We start from the raw sequence: 17,024 nt of genomic DNA on the forward strand, positions 1-17,024 counted from the left end.
TGTTTAGAATCTTGCATATTAAACTGGATGGGACATTGATCTTTGTATTGACTGTGCAAAGTAGCTTATTGGGTTTATCAAATATAGATCAAATGTCATAACAAATAGTACAAATGAAGGAGTACCTTCTTTTCACATGAAATAAACATAAAATGAACTTATGATTTAAAAAAAAAATGCTTCACAAATTTGTTTTGATCTTTTTTTTTTTCATGTAGTAATATAACATATAAACTTAATGTGTATCAATAAACCTCATGAAAGTATTTTCGATTGTATAACTTTGCACATGTCGCTTCTATTTATCTCTCAGCTACATAACATTGTATGTAACAAAATCAAAATTGAAATCCTCGCAAATATTGTGTTAGTTTTGTGCATGCGAAAACTTTCTGGTTTTACAGGGATCATTGTAAAAGGAGGGCAGGCGACGGCGCCCTGACCTGTGATGGTGGGTGGTTGGGTGGCTGTCCGTTGAGTGGCTGACTGGAGCAGGCTACCGACATGTCGCCGTTCATCCGCTCCCTCAGACAATGCGCATCATCACCATCACCCTGCACGGGGCCAAAATGGCGCCTGGCGCTGCGTCCTGAATACCGGAAGAGAAAGAGGGGGAGAAAAAGAGAGAACTTTTACTTGAAAGGCCTACTTTCAATGGGAAGAATTGCAAAGTTGTACACATTTTTGTTGTTACAGTTTTTACCATAGTACTACACATTTATGTGCGATTAGCCAGGCAATCTCCTCAACGCAACTGAGGCTCTGATGTAACAATAGCCTGGGTGGCTAGTTGCCCATCTTGTGTAAAGCTTCAAGGATGAATCCATATACATCAGGTTGAAGTTTTGAAATCTGCCTCATCAAGATGAGGATGAAGACCCGTACTCAGCATCAATGACTGACATTGCAACAGTAAAATAAACAACAAAGCAGTGTTTGTGCTCAGGATGTAGTACAATGAGATTATACAAGAGACATTGATTCAGATACTGTATAAGCTGTTATTTTCGCGAGGGTTTAATTTTCGCTAATTTCGCGAATCACAATTGGATCGCCAATTTAACAACATGCGAAAATGTCCTCATGCGCTTTGTTCCCAGAGCATTAATATAAGCATCGGCGTCGATTCCCGAAAAAACAACATCTCGCCAAAATGTCTATGACCTCATCATTGGCGAAAATATCTATACACGAAAATAACAGCGTATACAGTATGTTCTAATTTTTGAAAAAATAAAAAATAAAACAACGATCCGAGAGGTAACTCGGATCACCTAAAGAACAAAAATCAATTGGATTACAGCTGAAAGGGGAAAACATGATATACAAAAATGACGTATACAGGCATTTTCTTTGCAGAAGGGAAATGAAACTAGCTTTTACAGCTACAATAAGATTCATCTGGGCACCTCAGAATTTGACATGACATGGGGAGTTCATCTCCACTATACATTGGCCCTTGACCCTTTTTTTTACCCCCTTGAAAATCTAATAATCAAAATGTATCAAGCCAAAGTGTGCAATTAGGGCATCCACTACTAAATGGACTACAGTCTGTGAAGACACGACGGAGGATAGTGGTCTCCGGTCGGCAGGACAAGAAGAGGACAATGCGCCCGTGATGAGGGAAAGGATTGTTTGACCCGGTTTGCGGACCTTTCGTCGCATTAAGCCAAATCAATACAGGGGTGGAAGGAGGGCTGCCGAGAACAGAGCAAAAAGTCACTGCCTCCCGGAAGAGAGATGACACAACTCGTTGGCGCGGCAACCCCTCCAGCTCATCCCAGCAGCTCCTTCTCTCAACAGCGCTGCCGACTATAGACCTATTCGCTTTTAAAACACTCCAACTTGCGCTGCCATAACAAGAGGTTTTTCGAAAATACAAAGGAAAGAAGATTCGACGGGTTATGCAACGAGGCAAGTGCATTGCTATGTCAGTGCATAAATCAACTATGATTAGGCACACTGATTCCCCCCCCCCCCCCCCCCAATATGGCTGAACTAAATATTGGCATTTAAACAGCACCCAAACTGAACAGGTCTATTGACAAGGCGAAAATAAAAGGAGACGATGCAGAAACCTTGGACAATGTTTGGCGGAGGTTTCAAACCTTCTGTCTCATGGGGATGCACAGTGTGCCCTTGTCGATGGTTAGTAGAATAAAAGCGTTTCAAAATGCCCAACTGATGCACAAATAACAGAAACTAAAGAGCATAATATGCTTTACCATTTGTCTCTACTAGTTCTCCAGATAAAAAGCTCCGGCATCCTGCCTTAGTGCCATCAGAAGTGTTGAATGTGTAAAAGTCATGTATGCAATACATCTTCCAATGACAATGGACGGAATACAAGTAGAATAGTATGTATTGAACGCCTACTTGATGACAACAATCTGAGTAGGCAGTCTCAAAATGGATGACAGATGCTTCACGTTGAGGGAGTGTCACATTAAAAATGCATTTCCAGGTTGTTTCATGTACATCACCTATCGGTCATTCAACTAGACAAACATGTTTACGTGTAGGGATAACGAGACAAAAAGTGCGAGTGAGTGAGCGAGAAAGAAAGCGAGAGTGAGAGAGAGAAAGTGCTAGGACAGGTGAATGTTTTAGAAGTCGCGCCATCGATGACCGCGAGGAGTTCATTTATTTTTGCATGTCAATTAATGTAGAAAGAAAAGACAGGAAATAGCTCCAGTTCCGGGAGAGTGCTGTATAGGTGTTTTCGTTCAAGTCCTTTTAGTTGCATCAAATATTCCAAATGCCTCGAAAAGGAGTGTCGTAGTCGAGTAGCAATTTAACAGTAAAGTTGGATCTTTTCGGGGCAGACACCATTTTGATTTCACCGAGAGAACATTGAGTTAGCTCCGTGATGGCAGAAAACCAACCTGCCACACCCAGGCGCCAGTTGGCAAGATAATTTTGTGTCTAAGCCCAATTTCGTTTGCGGCCAGGAGCCGTCCGTCCACGTTACCGTCAGCCTGTATACTGGCTGATTAGAGTTCAGATTTTGTTTGCTGCCAGAAGGCGTATTCCAACAGCCTTTGCAGCCTCCCAGTAGCCAAGAAGAAGAGGCATTTTGGTTATATTACACCGGTCATTGATGGCGCCGAGGCCGAGGACGAGCCTACTCCCAGGCCGACGCATTCGCAGCAGAGCGACTGTGTCCGCCCCTCGCTAGGGAGGACTTTGGACACCAAAGAATACGGAACGCGGGTCCCTCGTGAGACTTTGGAGCTGGAACAGCAACCTCGCATACAAGGGCGCTCCACCTACGAATCAGTTATGTTCTGGAAGCGAATAGTTTGACAATTAAGGTGACTCTGTGGACAACGCAGGTGAGCGATGAACCTGGCGGGTGCATGACACCCGGTAGATACGATTGGTTATGACGTGGAAGTGTCGCTGAAGTAGAGAGATGAAGGTCATGTTAAATTGGTAAAAAGATGAAAATAATGTGCACATAATTCGAAGATTGGTATTTATACACTTCATGATAATTGCGGGTTAGCACAGAACCCGGATGTAAACGGAAGCAGTGTAATTGAAGACAAGTGCTTTAACCGCGGTAAACCGTCGTGCGTGCAGGCTGGTCATCTCAGGATCAGCACTACGGTGGTGTGAACCAAATAGTGTTGCGCTTGATAGCCGATAGTAGATTGTCAGGGATAACAAAGTGATAGTGAAGCTGTTATAATTATTCTGAACAAGTGTTAAGCCAAAATTACAGGCGGAACCGGACCAAGGCAGGGTCCCGTTCACATGGTTGTCGAATATAAGAGTATTGTAATTTAATTTATCTCACTCCGAATTTTGATTTTGCATTTTTTGTTGGTCACAACTCCTGGATTTCAGTCCTGTAAATATTCCACAAATGCTTATATTAAATTGTACATTAAAGTGAATGGCACGAGTGTGATTGAGTATTATTTGAGTCCGCCCATGTGACAGGGAGACGGAGGAACATTACATCTATCAACCTTTCTTTATGCTGGTACACAGGTAATCATCAAATGTAGTCTTTTTTAATGCTGTATCATAAGGGGAAGACCGTCCGTCATGAGCAAAACAAGAGCATTCAAGGAACGCAACTCTGGAAATTATCTTTTTTAGTGATTATATGTCTGACCACCAACTTATCAGCTTAATGCATAAATATTTCTTAGAGAATTGTGGCATAAAAAGGCATGATTAATGTCAACTTTACAATGCATGAGCAATCCTCCACCCCCACACCCTCCCCCCTTTATAAGTTAATAGTCCTTGCCCTTCTTTTGAAACGCTACACAGATTGGACCCTTGATGCCCACACAAACATTTCAGACTTCAGAGGGCAAGCTTGGAGGGGGGGGGGGGGGGGGGGGGCGAGCTGTTACGAAAAGGGGCTGGAGAAAAACATATTTGACCGTCATTTCACTCCTCTTCTCACCCCCCCCCCCCATCATATTCTCTCTCTCTATTTTTTCTCTTTTCCCCCCTTTCTTGCACGTGAAGTTGCTACTAATGAAAACCCAACCTGACCTGACCTACTTCTTCTCCTGGACAAGCCCTTCTTTGAAAGAAGAAGGTGTGAGGGGATATTTCCAGGACTCTTTTGAGGTAATAGTCTTCCTCCTTCACACCCCGTTCGCTGACGAGGGAGAGGGGGAGGGAGAGGGGGAAGAAAAAGGGGAAAGATAGAAGGGGGAAGACCGAGGGGTGTGCTAGAAGGGAGAAGAGGGGATTGTGAGACAGAATGGGGAAGAAGGGGGGTGGGGACAGATGGAAGAAGAGATTGATTTGCTATGAGGGTTAATGGAAAACTGGGACGAGGTCATTTTCAAGCAATGGTCTGGCTACAGAGGTGGCAGAGATTAACTATAGAAAGAGAACTTCACATACGACCCTCTCTGAAGAGTGGAGGCAAGTTCTTCCATCAAGCTTTATAAATCTATACTTCATATCAGTAGGCCTATTTCAACTCTGACAGGGCTCATGGAAAGTGAATGCACACATATCAAAGAAATTTTGCTATAATATATGTGGAATGTGCTGACTTCAAATTTGTAGAACTGGTGGAATTCACACTATGACATGTGCAGGAGGAAAACGAGGCAGCTCCAAACTTGAATGAAGGAAGATCCAATCATATTCTAGTAGTATGTACAAGGCTTTATGTCAACCAACTTGCCTGCCTGCTTGTCCCAAGGCAACTACAATCCACTGTTGGGCAAGTGATATTGACAAGCACTTTTACAATCAAAAGTTTATTCCTTGTCCAGATGCTCATATGGGGCAAGTAGGAAAAGATCTTTTGTATTAAATGCCCTGATGTTTGTTTCCAACAACAATCTATCTTTGGCCATGAACGCAGGCAGCTGAACTGAAGAGGGCGACCCAAGGAGTAGGGTCGGGAGAAGGTTCAATTTTTCGGCTGGGGGCACGACTAGGGAAAGGGGACGCAGGAACGACAGACACGAGAGCCTTTGGTTACGAGGACCGAGCTGTCGGATTTGGAAAGTGCGAGAAAAGTGTGTTGACACTGAAATTGGAACGGGGGATTAAGGTGACTTGGACGCTGGCACTGCTGTGTGTGTGTTCTCCTTTAAATCAGATGTATAGTGTATTGGGTAGGGAGGCAGTTTCTACCTTTCTGGAAGGAGCAAGTTTTGCGAGGTCTTGCTTTCAATCATGTACACTGTAGATTCCCAGTTTCCCTTGGAGATGGATATAGGAGGGTGTCTTCAAAACAAAAACTCTTCTTCTTCTTCTTCTTTTAAATCCTCCAACAGATTTTGAAAACACAATGCTTTCTACTCTCTTTACGCTTAAGAAATTTTAAAAAAATAGATTTTAGACAAATAAACAATAGCCATAACATGACCGACTTTCTCATTTTCAGCGATAAATAAGTAAAGGTTCTGCTGGTTGTGTTTCTGTCAGTGATTATCAGTCCTGAGTGCAAGTAACTTTCTAGGCCAAAAATATTATTACATCTGTTGAATAGTTTGCCCTAACAAGCCAGATTCCACCAAGGGAATGAGTCTGATCATGTATCACTTACATCTTTGTCTTATTTTGTATATGACTTCAAAGCACTATCTACACAGCGACTGTACTTTGATGTGTTTGATATACGACAAAATATGTGAAATAGTTGTCAGCAGGAGGTCAAATATTGAAAAAAGAAAGTGGGGCAAATCAAAAACAACACTACAGTAACACTTTTGGCCAAAGCAACACATGTTTTTGTGTCAGTGACATACGATATCATAAAACACATGTCCCAATTTCCACTGCTATCATCTCTCTGCCCATCTCAAACTTTACATATGGGGCCCTCTTGCCAAACAACTAGCGAGACATGAGTCTGACTCGAGCAGCTGTTGACTTTCGAGTTTCAAAGTTTTTCTGTTTTCTGTCTTTGAAACGTCAGCTTGAGTTTAGAAGTATTTTTTCATTATTATTTTTTTTTTTGTCTGTGTTTGGTTTTGATAATCATCCATATCAGTAAATGTACTTGATATTGATGGTGTAAGATAAAATATAGGCTCTCATGACCCAAATTTCTCAAAATGCAGGTCAAGAAAATGGGACACAAACCAACACACACACACACACACACACACACACACACACGTATACAAAACTCACATACATGTGTTCTCCTGAGTTAACAGCTAGCTTTCTGTGGGATAACTGCAAAAAATGCTGAACTAAAAACCCTAATTGATAATTTTCTTTTGAGAAGAAAAAGCTACATCTTCACTAAAATGGAAAATGGGAAAAGGGTGTACAAGAAAGGTATCGAAATAGGTCATCCATATTACAGATTTATAATTTTTGGTCAGAATTGTGACTCCCAGTCTACTTAATAATTCTGCATTTTTAAGCGCAATATGGACACATACACAGTCTCTAACAGATTCTTTTTTTTTTTAAAGATACCTATAAAGAATTGACACGAAAAAGTGTGAAACTAAATATGAGACTTATTTCAAAGAAAGAGAAAAATTGAAAGATTTAAAGGAAAATAAATAACTAGGCCAGAAAGGGGTCACTCAAAGGTCAAAAGAGATCTTGTAATCTAGGCCCAAATGAAAAAAAAAAGTTTTCTGGCACAAAGGATGCAGGCTCAGTATATTCCCCACAGCCTCTGAACACGGACTTTGTGGAGTCCATTATCCATTCATCTCTGATTAGAGCCATCCTCCCACACAGCACACCGTGCAGGCTTTCTAGAGGATGCTGCTGGCTGGAATACTGGAATACTACCCACCAGTAGGATACAGAGTTTTTAACTCTCTGAATACCACCTGCCAGCATAAACCCCCCTCCCCAATTCCCACCATCCTCTCCCCCCCCCCCCCCCCAAAAAAAATCATTATTATGATGAAATGCCGCAGTGTTTCATCATGTGAATGCAAATCAATGGATCATGAAATATATGGCGGAATGCATCGTGAAATATAATGCAAAATGCATTGTTAAATACCATGGTACTTAGGGCAGTAATTCAAACTTCGCACGAGATATGCATGTAAGATTTTAAAGTGAGAAAAACCCTGATCATATAAAGGTGTATTTTTCATGTGACCTGTCACACTTCCCATCTTCTCCCCGCGGGAGATAAATGTATACATGCAATGCGTACCTGTGAGAGGTACTACCCTAAAAATATTCCTTTCACAAGCTGGTTATCAGATATTGTGTACGCCGAATATTTCGCGAATTTCGAGAGTCAGGTGCTATTCGCGAATTTAAAGACACACAAAAAATATTGACTCTGATCCTGACATGCACGTGACGTGCACACATTTCTTCATTCAGTACTGCGCTCCACGATCGCGAATTTAACCACTCGCGAAATTGTTGAGAAGTCCCGATTCGCGAAAATTTAGACTCTGTATTGTTACATGGCGTATACAGTAGGTAGGTTATTCAGACCTTTCCTCAGAATAATAAAACTGGGTCCCGTTGCATAAAACTTTTTTAGCAACCTTAAAAAATTCAGGTTGGGATTTGCCCAACCTGAATTTTTTAAAGGTTGCTAACCTAAGAACGTAAAATCAGTTGCATAAAAACTCTGGTTGGGAGCTTCCAACCGGAATTTTGTGATTTCAACCGGAAAAAAATCCGGTTGGAGTTTTATGCAATGGGCCCCTGGAAACTTTTTCATGGGGGGCAAACATACTATGGATTTCCAGTGAATTTATTCAGACCCCAAATAAATTCCAACTGTTATTCTCTGTATCAAAGGAGAGCGTATTGGGAGAGTGACATTGGGTATCAAGAGAGCGACATCGGGACAATTTTTAATCAACAAAGAAAGAAAAATAAACTGAAGTGTATTACCATAAGATTTCACACAAGATGTTGGGATACATTATTCTTCAACCATGCAAAATTTTGTGACCATTGCAAATTGGACATACGACCTTTAAGCACACCCAGTATCTCACACTGCCCCTCCCTAATGTTCTGTGTCATAAGTAATTAAGGTGGCGTAGGGGTGTTTGCCTCCATCTCAAACTTGCCGCGGCAATCCACGGCAATTTACTCACGAACTTTGAACTATGTGCGATGCTAGAGACTGTTCACTATTTACGTACAGAAATCACTAGCGAAATATTTGACATTGTGCGTTGAATCGGCCGGTAAGATGTAGAGAAGATGAGGGGGTATATATTTTCTTGAACATGTATCAAAGAAGGAAAAACATATCACTGGGGGGAGTAGTTATGTAGACCGGATTGGCAGCGGTGGGGGAGAGCGCAACCACCGGATTGTACGCATAATGTTGCTTGCACAGTATGTGCATATGTCGTAGCATGTGCCTTTGTGTTTGTGCATGTGTATGTATGTGTGTGTGTGTTTTGTGTGTGTATGCGCGTGTGCGTGTGTGTGTGTGTGCATGTGTATGTGTGCATGTGTGTCTGTGTGTGCACTGAGCCAGTGGCTGTCTACCGGTCTCAATCCGGACGTGTTCGGCCGTGGTGCGGGGGCGTCGCAAATGGCAATTTTAGCATTCATGGAGAATAAATTGACAATGTTGTTCGGAGCCCCCCAAGTTTCGGGACGGAGATGCAGTGTGGTGGGATAATTGGAGAAGACAACATTGAAGGTGGTGGTGGGGGGGGGGGGGAAGAAGGATGAGAGAGAGAAGGGGAGGAGAGAGGGAGAAGAATAAAACAAGACAACATCCGAGATGAGAGAGACATCAGCACAGAGTTTGAGAGAGGGAGAAAAGGGGGCGGATGGAGGTGAGGGACGCCAAAGTTTGGATAAAGGAATTGTACTGAGGCATTGATTACAAGACGCAGAAAGGCATGCGTGGGACAAGTGAAGTCTCAGATTATCAAGAAGACAACCTGATAAAAAAAAACAAAAAACAAAACAGAGGACTGAAGAAAAAAAAAAGAGTAATGTTAAAACAAGCAAAGACATGGTTCACACATTGAAAGGATGATATACTGGTGGTGGTGGTGGGGGGGGGGGGGGATCAATTCGGAAGAATGGATTCTTTTTTTTTTTTTTAAACCAAGACAATGTCTACAGTGCTCATTCTTATACTTGAAGGTGGGTAAAGACAAATGCTAGATAAAGGGAGGATGAGTACTGACCAGAGTGGAGAGCACATGGATCAAATGTTACGCAATACCACATCAAGAGTTTCAATATTTCATTTCAACACATAGAATCATATTTCAAGGCATTGGTACTACCAGTACGCCAAGACCGTTTTGAACCGAGACATACTAACACTATTCCCCCACTTTAAAAAAAAAAAAAATTCAATACAGAGATAGGGACAGATGCTCTGACTACGTGTGACAAAATCAAAAGATATTATTAGATACATGATGAGGAGAAGGCTAGGAAGAACGAGAGAAGGAAACCGTAGTAATGGATGTGGACAGAGAGGAAAAGAGACAGAACGTGGAAAAAAAAAGAGAACAAGAAAGACATAGAGAGGAGAAGAGGAGAAGTGGGCAATGAATGGTATATAGACTGTACATTTACAGCCACCAACTCCCTGCTTCTCCCATACTCATCCCCGAGATGCAGAGATGCGGTCCTGAATACCATAACCCCGGTCTCCATCAGGAGAAGAGAGGAGAGGAAAGGAGAGGAGGAGGAGGAGGCACGGGAGAGTCAGCGATGGAGGAACAAGAAAATACAATGATTGATGGACGCCCACGCACATCCACCAGACCAGAGCTCAGACAGAGCACGGAGGAAACGGAGAAAGAGGAGGAAGGGGGGAGAGAGAGAGAGATCGAGTCGGAGGAAGAGATGAAGAGAAGTGAAAAAGAGATTGAAGATGGAGAGAGAGGGAGGGAGAGCTGAAGAGGAGAGAGACAGCGAGAGCCTAAGAGGAATGAAAACAAGCGGGGGAAGGTTCAGAAGTTCAGCTGTTCCCTCCACCAACCACCCTCCCCTCCTTTGCTCCTCTCTCACCCGCTGAGCCGAGCGAGCCGCGCACATATTTACGATGATGGTGGCATAGGGAGAACTTGCACTTTGCCGCATCAGACACTGGACAGGCCGCAAAGAGCAAGAGCCCTCGTACGAAATTCCTTCACTGTACTACTCAAAGATCTCTTTGCTTGGGGTGTCCGGTTTGTTCTACATCAAGTTGGGACGTAGCCTTTAAACAAGGCGACTCGCTCTGCGTGCCCCCGTATAGCGCGTTTACCCCACAAACCTGTTGGCCGGCGAGTGGAGCGAGCCGCCTTTATCCACTCGTTCAGAGATGTGTACTTTTGTCGTTGTTGTTGCTTTATATTCTTTGACAAATTTGCATACAAATTTGACGCAGAAAATACACACGGCACCAAGGCAAGCCTCGTTAATATTAAGTATATTAAGTAACTATTCTTATTCTACTTAATATTAACGAGGCTTGCCTTGCTGCCGTGTGTATTTTCTGCGTCAAATTTGTATGCAAATTTGTCAAAGAATATAAAGCAACAACAACGACAAAAGTACACATCCCTGAACGAGTGGATAAAGGCGGCTCGCTCCACTCGCCGGCCAACAGGTTTGTGGGGTAAACGCGCTATACGGGGGCACGCAGAGCGAGTCGCCTTGTTTAAAGGCTAGTTGGGACGCGGCACAAGTGTATAGCTCACCATCAGACTACACTATAAGTCACAGAGGATTGACTTTGTGGAGCCTGCACACTTTAAAACTGAGAAGTATTTCTTTCATATATGCAGAGTAATTCAATCAATGGGCACAATGGACAATGGACAATCATTTGAAGATTTAATATCATCATCTCTTTCTCCCTCTCTCTATCTCTCAAATCTCTTTCCATCTGTGGTGTTTGACCACTTCAACCAGACGCCACTCAATTCCAGACCGTTTTCACTCTACCCTGCATCCCGTCTGCTGACTTCACATCACCCGTCTTATCTCATCACATTTTATCGCCGACAATCCCGACCGGGCGGCGTAACATACCACTTCCTTGTCGATCCTTCCATCACATCAGTCATTCACCTCGCCCCACACACTCCTTATCACACGCTGTCATCCGCAGATCATCTCGGACTGGTATAAAACGCACAATTAATTACCCGGCGATAAAACTCACTTTCGCTTTACCGCACTAGCCCCACAAATCACTTTCATCACAGGCATATCCGTCTATTCCAGGAACTACACTCGAAATACAAGAATATGGGAGGAGGCGGGACTTATTGCATGATCATTTTCTCAATCAGAGCACATAGACTGTTTTCATTACCTGACAACTCACTTGCAAACACGCCTTATTCAAGAGAAAACCATCTCTTTTGTATGGTGTCTCCTATTTTACCGCTCACAGGCAAGTTTTCAATTGACCAGCCTCAACTCTTTTTTTTTTTTGTGATGTAACTGAAGCACACACATTGGAATTCCCATGGAAACTCATAACACTCACACAAACACACACACACACACACACACACACAGGTAGAGATATACACAGCACTGTACTTATCCCAGCTCTGTTTGACTAATACAATTCAAGATTTTGGCACGAACGCCCATGAATAGAAATGCAGGCATCTGTTATGGCCGATCTGGAACCCCACTTTGTTTCTTCGACAAAGGGAAGAATGCTTCGTATAGCCAAGTGAATGAATTCAACCGTGCAAAACTTTGGGCAATTTCAACCCTTGTTTTGTTGGTACATTGCAGGTGAGCCTGAATACCCTTTACTAGACTAGCTCATGAAATTTTAGTTATTCACCAAAATCTGTGATGTTCCAAGCATAAGGTTTTGAATTGTCTCCCAATAAAAACATTCTGATACAGCGCGTGCGCATACACACATACACGTACAAAAAAAAAACACCTAAAAATAAGGACTACTGTCACATTTTCTTTACATCTTGCCCAAACTCTGTTCAAAACTTATCTAGGACATATGGTTCTCTACCCAAATTCTCTCTGACAAAAACAAGAATAAATTAATATTCCATCAAAATCCCCCCCCCCCCAAAAAAAAAGAAAATATCAGCCATCATAATTTATGACCAATTTTTTATCTCAGATCCATCAAGCCTTAACACTGATCCACTAATCCTAATAATGCGGATAGAAGAAATTCACAGAGATAATATCTGGACCAAAAAATATCGGGACAGAAGAAATTCAGAGAGATAATATCTGGACCAAAAACTCCCTTGTGAATATGCCAGAATTCACACTAGCCCTTTATTTGATTCATTTCAAATCAATGCCATCATGTTTGGTACAGAAAATCTGACACAATTCTCTACATGTACATGTACCATGACCATATCATCTGATATCTGATATAGCTTTTTAGTGGACCTCTCAACTCTTCTTCTTTTTTTTTCCCTCTTGAACATTTGTACTTTGTACTTTGCCCTTATTCATGTATTATCTTTATTTATATTTATTTTTCACACCTAGTTGAATGAATGCCTATAACATAATTCCGGATTGATTCTATGCTATGCTTTGTTGGAAAAAAAAAAAGAATGAAAATGAAATAGATTGAATTGAAAATTAATCTGATATTGAGAGAATAAAAACAAAGACAGATAGATTATTTGTTTTAAAAAAAAAATAACAAAACGAATCAGTACGCCACTAAGAAGAAAAAAAAATTAGTTTCCTGCCTTCCAATGTGGCCTATAAGAGGTCGATAAACTGCTTCATATTAAATTACCATAACAAGGTGATGGTAAAACACATACATCGATAGTGAACCTGCTGATTAAAAGGCATTCACAAGCAGGATCAAACTCCAAGCATTTCGCACATTATCGGCCCGTCGGTGACGTCATGGCAACGGCCAGAACCGAACTTCCTTACAAGTCTGCGGCCAACAGCCAGTCAGTGATATGAATAGAAAAAGTAAACATGATCGCTTTTTTTTTTTTTCACCTCATTCGTCTCTCCGCATCCCTCTCCCTTCACCCCCCCCCCCCCCAAGTCTAGTTATGTCTTTACCTCTCTCTCGATCTTAGCATCCTCTCCCCTTTTTATTTTACTTTTTTGTATTTTTTTTTTTGGAGGTTTTCAATGTTTTCCCTAAAAATACTGCATATACTTCCTCACACTCTCTGTTAACGACAGCCTGCAGTTAAAGCTCTCCCTTGTTGACTCAACCCAAAATAGAAGCCGGCAGCGTATATTTGCAATCACTTATGACGTCACCAAGTGCGCATATCCGCGATGGTGATCCACAAGATCAAGTTGTAACATTCGAGAAAAAGGAGAGAGAGAGAGAGAAATGGTGCTCTCAGACACACACACACACGCAAGGACGCTAGGCAAACGGTGACGGTCTGAGCTTTATTAATGCAAGGAGGAGTATGGCTAGCAAACATGCAAATCCCCCACTAATTCCACATTGATTTCATTTCTGTTTTTGGCACAAATTTCCATATCTCTATTCTGATGGTGAAACTTATCCTGTACCTTCTCAGTCTACTTACAAGTTAATAACCCCTATGGTGGGGGGGGGGGGGGTGGCTGGGATAACTCCTGTGTTTTACTTTCATGAACGTTCAAAGTGCAACAAAACTTCAATACTGCCAACACAGAAGTTAGAGGACTTGTGAAGACCGTAGTGCTAGGACACAGAATGAATGCCCAGTTTTGATCAAGAAGACCATTGGGGTGGGCTTCGGGTTTGCTGTTGTTTTGTTTTTCGTTTAAAGTTGAATCAACGACTGCTTAGTACTTCACGATCAAAAGCAATAATGTGATTGCAAATTGACAAGAATATAAAATATTGATATACGATGGGGAGCCACCAGGTGAATGGAAATTTAGCAAAATTAAGACCAATACACAGAAAAATAAATCATATTTTGTGCACAGCCGTGTTTGGCAAACAACCGTACAAAGGCAAACCATGTGATAAACTAACACGACTGAACGAAACATGCCTACAAGAATACATGGGGCCTATACATTATGAATGGCTGCTGGCAGTCCGGCAACATTCCATTTTGTTGAAGAAATGGAAGAGACCACTGAATGGTTCTGCCGTTCGTTCCGTGTGTTCGGACAAAAGCCGAAAATACCTCCCAGTCATCACTCAACCAGACAAGGGGAACAAAGACTGGACCGAGTTATGTAATGTTACGTAATCCTGTCTAAGCAGTTAACTCCTGCCCAGACACATACCTTCATTCACACTGAAGGCACACTGACAGTGTATAGGATGTGATATACGACCAGGGATGGCATACAACTCTACCACGTCACAGCAGACACACATATGGCAGAAACAGCTCAGCGAAATGAAGTCACTTAGACTTGGTGATTCAGACCCTGTTTATGCAATAATGACTCAGAAAGCACTTAACATGTAGTTCGTAGGCCCTGCAGGAAAACAATTAGAGCACTTTGAGACAGTTTTAATACTTTTCCTTCTTCGCCTCTCACGCATAATCTCACACACTGCCATCACATTCCATCACTTATTCTAGACATAAACAATAAGGTCTACAGACTATGGCTGGGTTACCTGTAAATTGAGTGAAGAAATACCATCACCATGAATTAGAAATGAATAAATAAATAAATGAAATTAAATTGTCACACATTGCACTGTCACCAGTGATTTATGTGTATTTTGTACTTTTTGAAACAATGTAATACGGTGGGAGGATGAGGCAAGAAAAAAAATTTTCAGCAGGGGTCTGTATGCATAGACTAGGGTTCAACCTGAGGACAAGCTGTATGCTGGCAGCATGCTATCAAACATATGAGAAATCAAGTGCACACAATATGTTAGCATGTGTGTGCATGTGTCAGGCCCTGAATAAGTATGTGTATATGTGAGTGTGAGTGTGCATGCGCACATGCCAAGTGTGTGTGTTGGAGGGCTGCCTGGTAGTGGGTATGTGTATGTGGATATGGTGCTGAGGACTGGATAGACTATGTCACAACGCAAGCTATTCATAATACACAGAAATATGCGGAATCATGGTTTGAAGAGGAGACTAAATAGCTCTGCTTTTGAACCATAACACATTATATAGAACACACATGCCATGCACTGTAAATATTTTCTTTCTTTCTTTCAACCAGTCCTTAGTTAACAAGACAACTATGCAACACAGGTAGATAATACTGTATACAACACTAACAATTACTAGTAACATATAAATCTCGTTGGCTCTATCTCTCTTACTGTTCTCTCTATATATCTACCTGTCTTTGTGTATATTTCTCTCCATCATAAACATATATTTTTTCCAAGTCTTTCTCTCCTTCTCTACCTATCTCTCTCCCACTCTATCTCTATCTATATCTATCTACCTCTTATCTATCTCTCTCTATCTCTCTCTCTCTCTTTATCAATCTATTTATCTCTATCTACCTCCATATCTCTCTTTACACATCTATCTCTCTCCATAGATCCATCCATCCATCTATCTATCTATCTATCTATCTATCTATCTATCTATCTGTCTATCTATCTATCTATCTATTGTATATGATCTATCTATCTCTACCTATCAGCTATTTCTATCTACCTATCTATCTCTATCTATCTATCTATCGCTCTCATCTATCTATCTATCTATCTCTCTATTATATATGATCTATCTATCTCTACCTATCAGCTATTTCTATCTACCTATCTATCTCTCTCTATCAATCTATTGCTCTCCATCTATCTCTATCGATCTATCTCTATTTATCTATCTCTTACTTATCTTTATCATTTATTTTTTCTATCAGAACAGAAATCTTATACTGTAAATTTGCAAACGTTCACGGTGTTGAAAATTGTGCGCATTTTGAGCAACCAAAAACTAGCGCAAAAATAAAAGCGCAGGAGTACTTTTGCTTGACATATGCTCCAGTAGTTGATGTCGTGATTTGGCGTAATCAAAAACATGTGAAACTCTTATACCTGGCCGAGGGCGTAAGATAACTCGCTGCGAAAATATCCACTTTTACAGTACTTTAATTATCAGTATTTTTTAGATATGTCTGATCCCATTTGCCTCTTTAATCTCATCTGTTCTCAGACAGAAATAAAACACAACATGCATCAGTGCATACCAACATACCCACACAACCATAGTCTTAACAGACGCACTCACACAGATGCACACACACAAACACACATCCACTTGCATACATCCACAAAAGGAGATGAGTGAATTCTCCCTCTCTCCTATGTTGACACACAACTCTAAATCCAATGCACGGGACTATGAAGCAAGCGGTGCCCAGCAGGCATTGACAGCGTACGTACGGAAGGTGATCTCCATTTCACGGAGGGAAATATGACGCTAATTCAATGACAAGGTCATAATTCTGCGGTTCTCCACGGGGGAATGCCAGAATTTTCTCCCAGGAAGTCAATGTATCATCGCTGAAAAACGAGGTCGTGTCTCTACGCTCTGGATGGTGAACTCTCAATCTGTGAGTACAAGCCAAACCAGGAACATAACTTTTTTCTTCTCTCCTTTCCTTTTATCCCTTTAATATCCAATGTTTTTAAGGAGCAAAGTCTAATTTCTAGAGTAATGCGACACATGATACATTGG

At 41.6% G+C, this 17,024-nt stretch overlaps 1 protein-coding gene across 1 annotated transcript in view; it reads right to left on the reverse strand.

The window, feature by feature from the left end:
• Positions 1-17,024, reverse strand: part of LOC139711700 (dual specificity tyrosine-phosphorylation-regulated kinase 1B-like) — a 100,510-nt gene that overhangs the window by 34,245 nt on the left and 49,241 nt on the right. Inside the window, exon 3 of the mRNA XM_071623591.1 lies at positions 444-589. Coding sequence (XP_071479692.1) covers positions 444-589 — 146 coding nt within the window. The remainder of the gene's footprint in view (positions 1-443; positions 590-17,024) is intronic.

This window comes from Diadema antillarum, unplaced genomic scaffold (genome assembly GCF_040938485.1).
Source record: "Diadema antillarum isolate AM-2024a unplaced genomic scaffold, OU_Dant_1.0 scf00000004, whole genome shotgun sequence".
In the NCBI taxonomy this organism is placed as follows: domain Eukaryota; kingdom Metazoa; phylum Echinodermata; class Echinoidea; order Diadematoida; family Diadematidae; genus Diadema; species Diadema antillarum.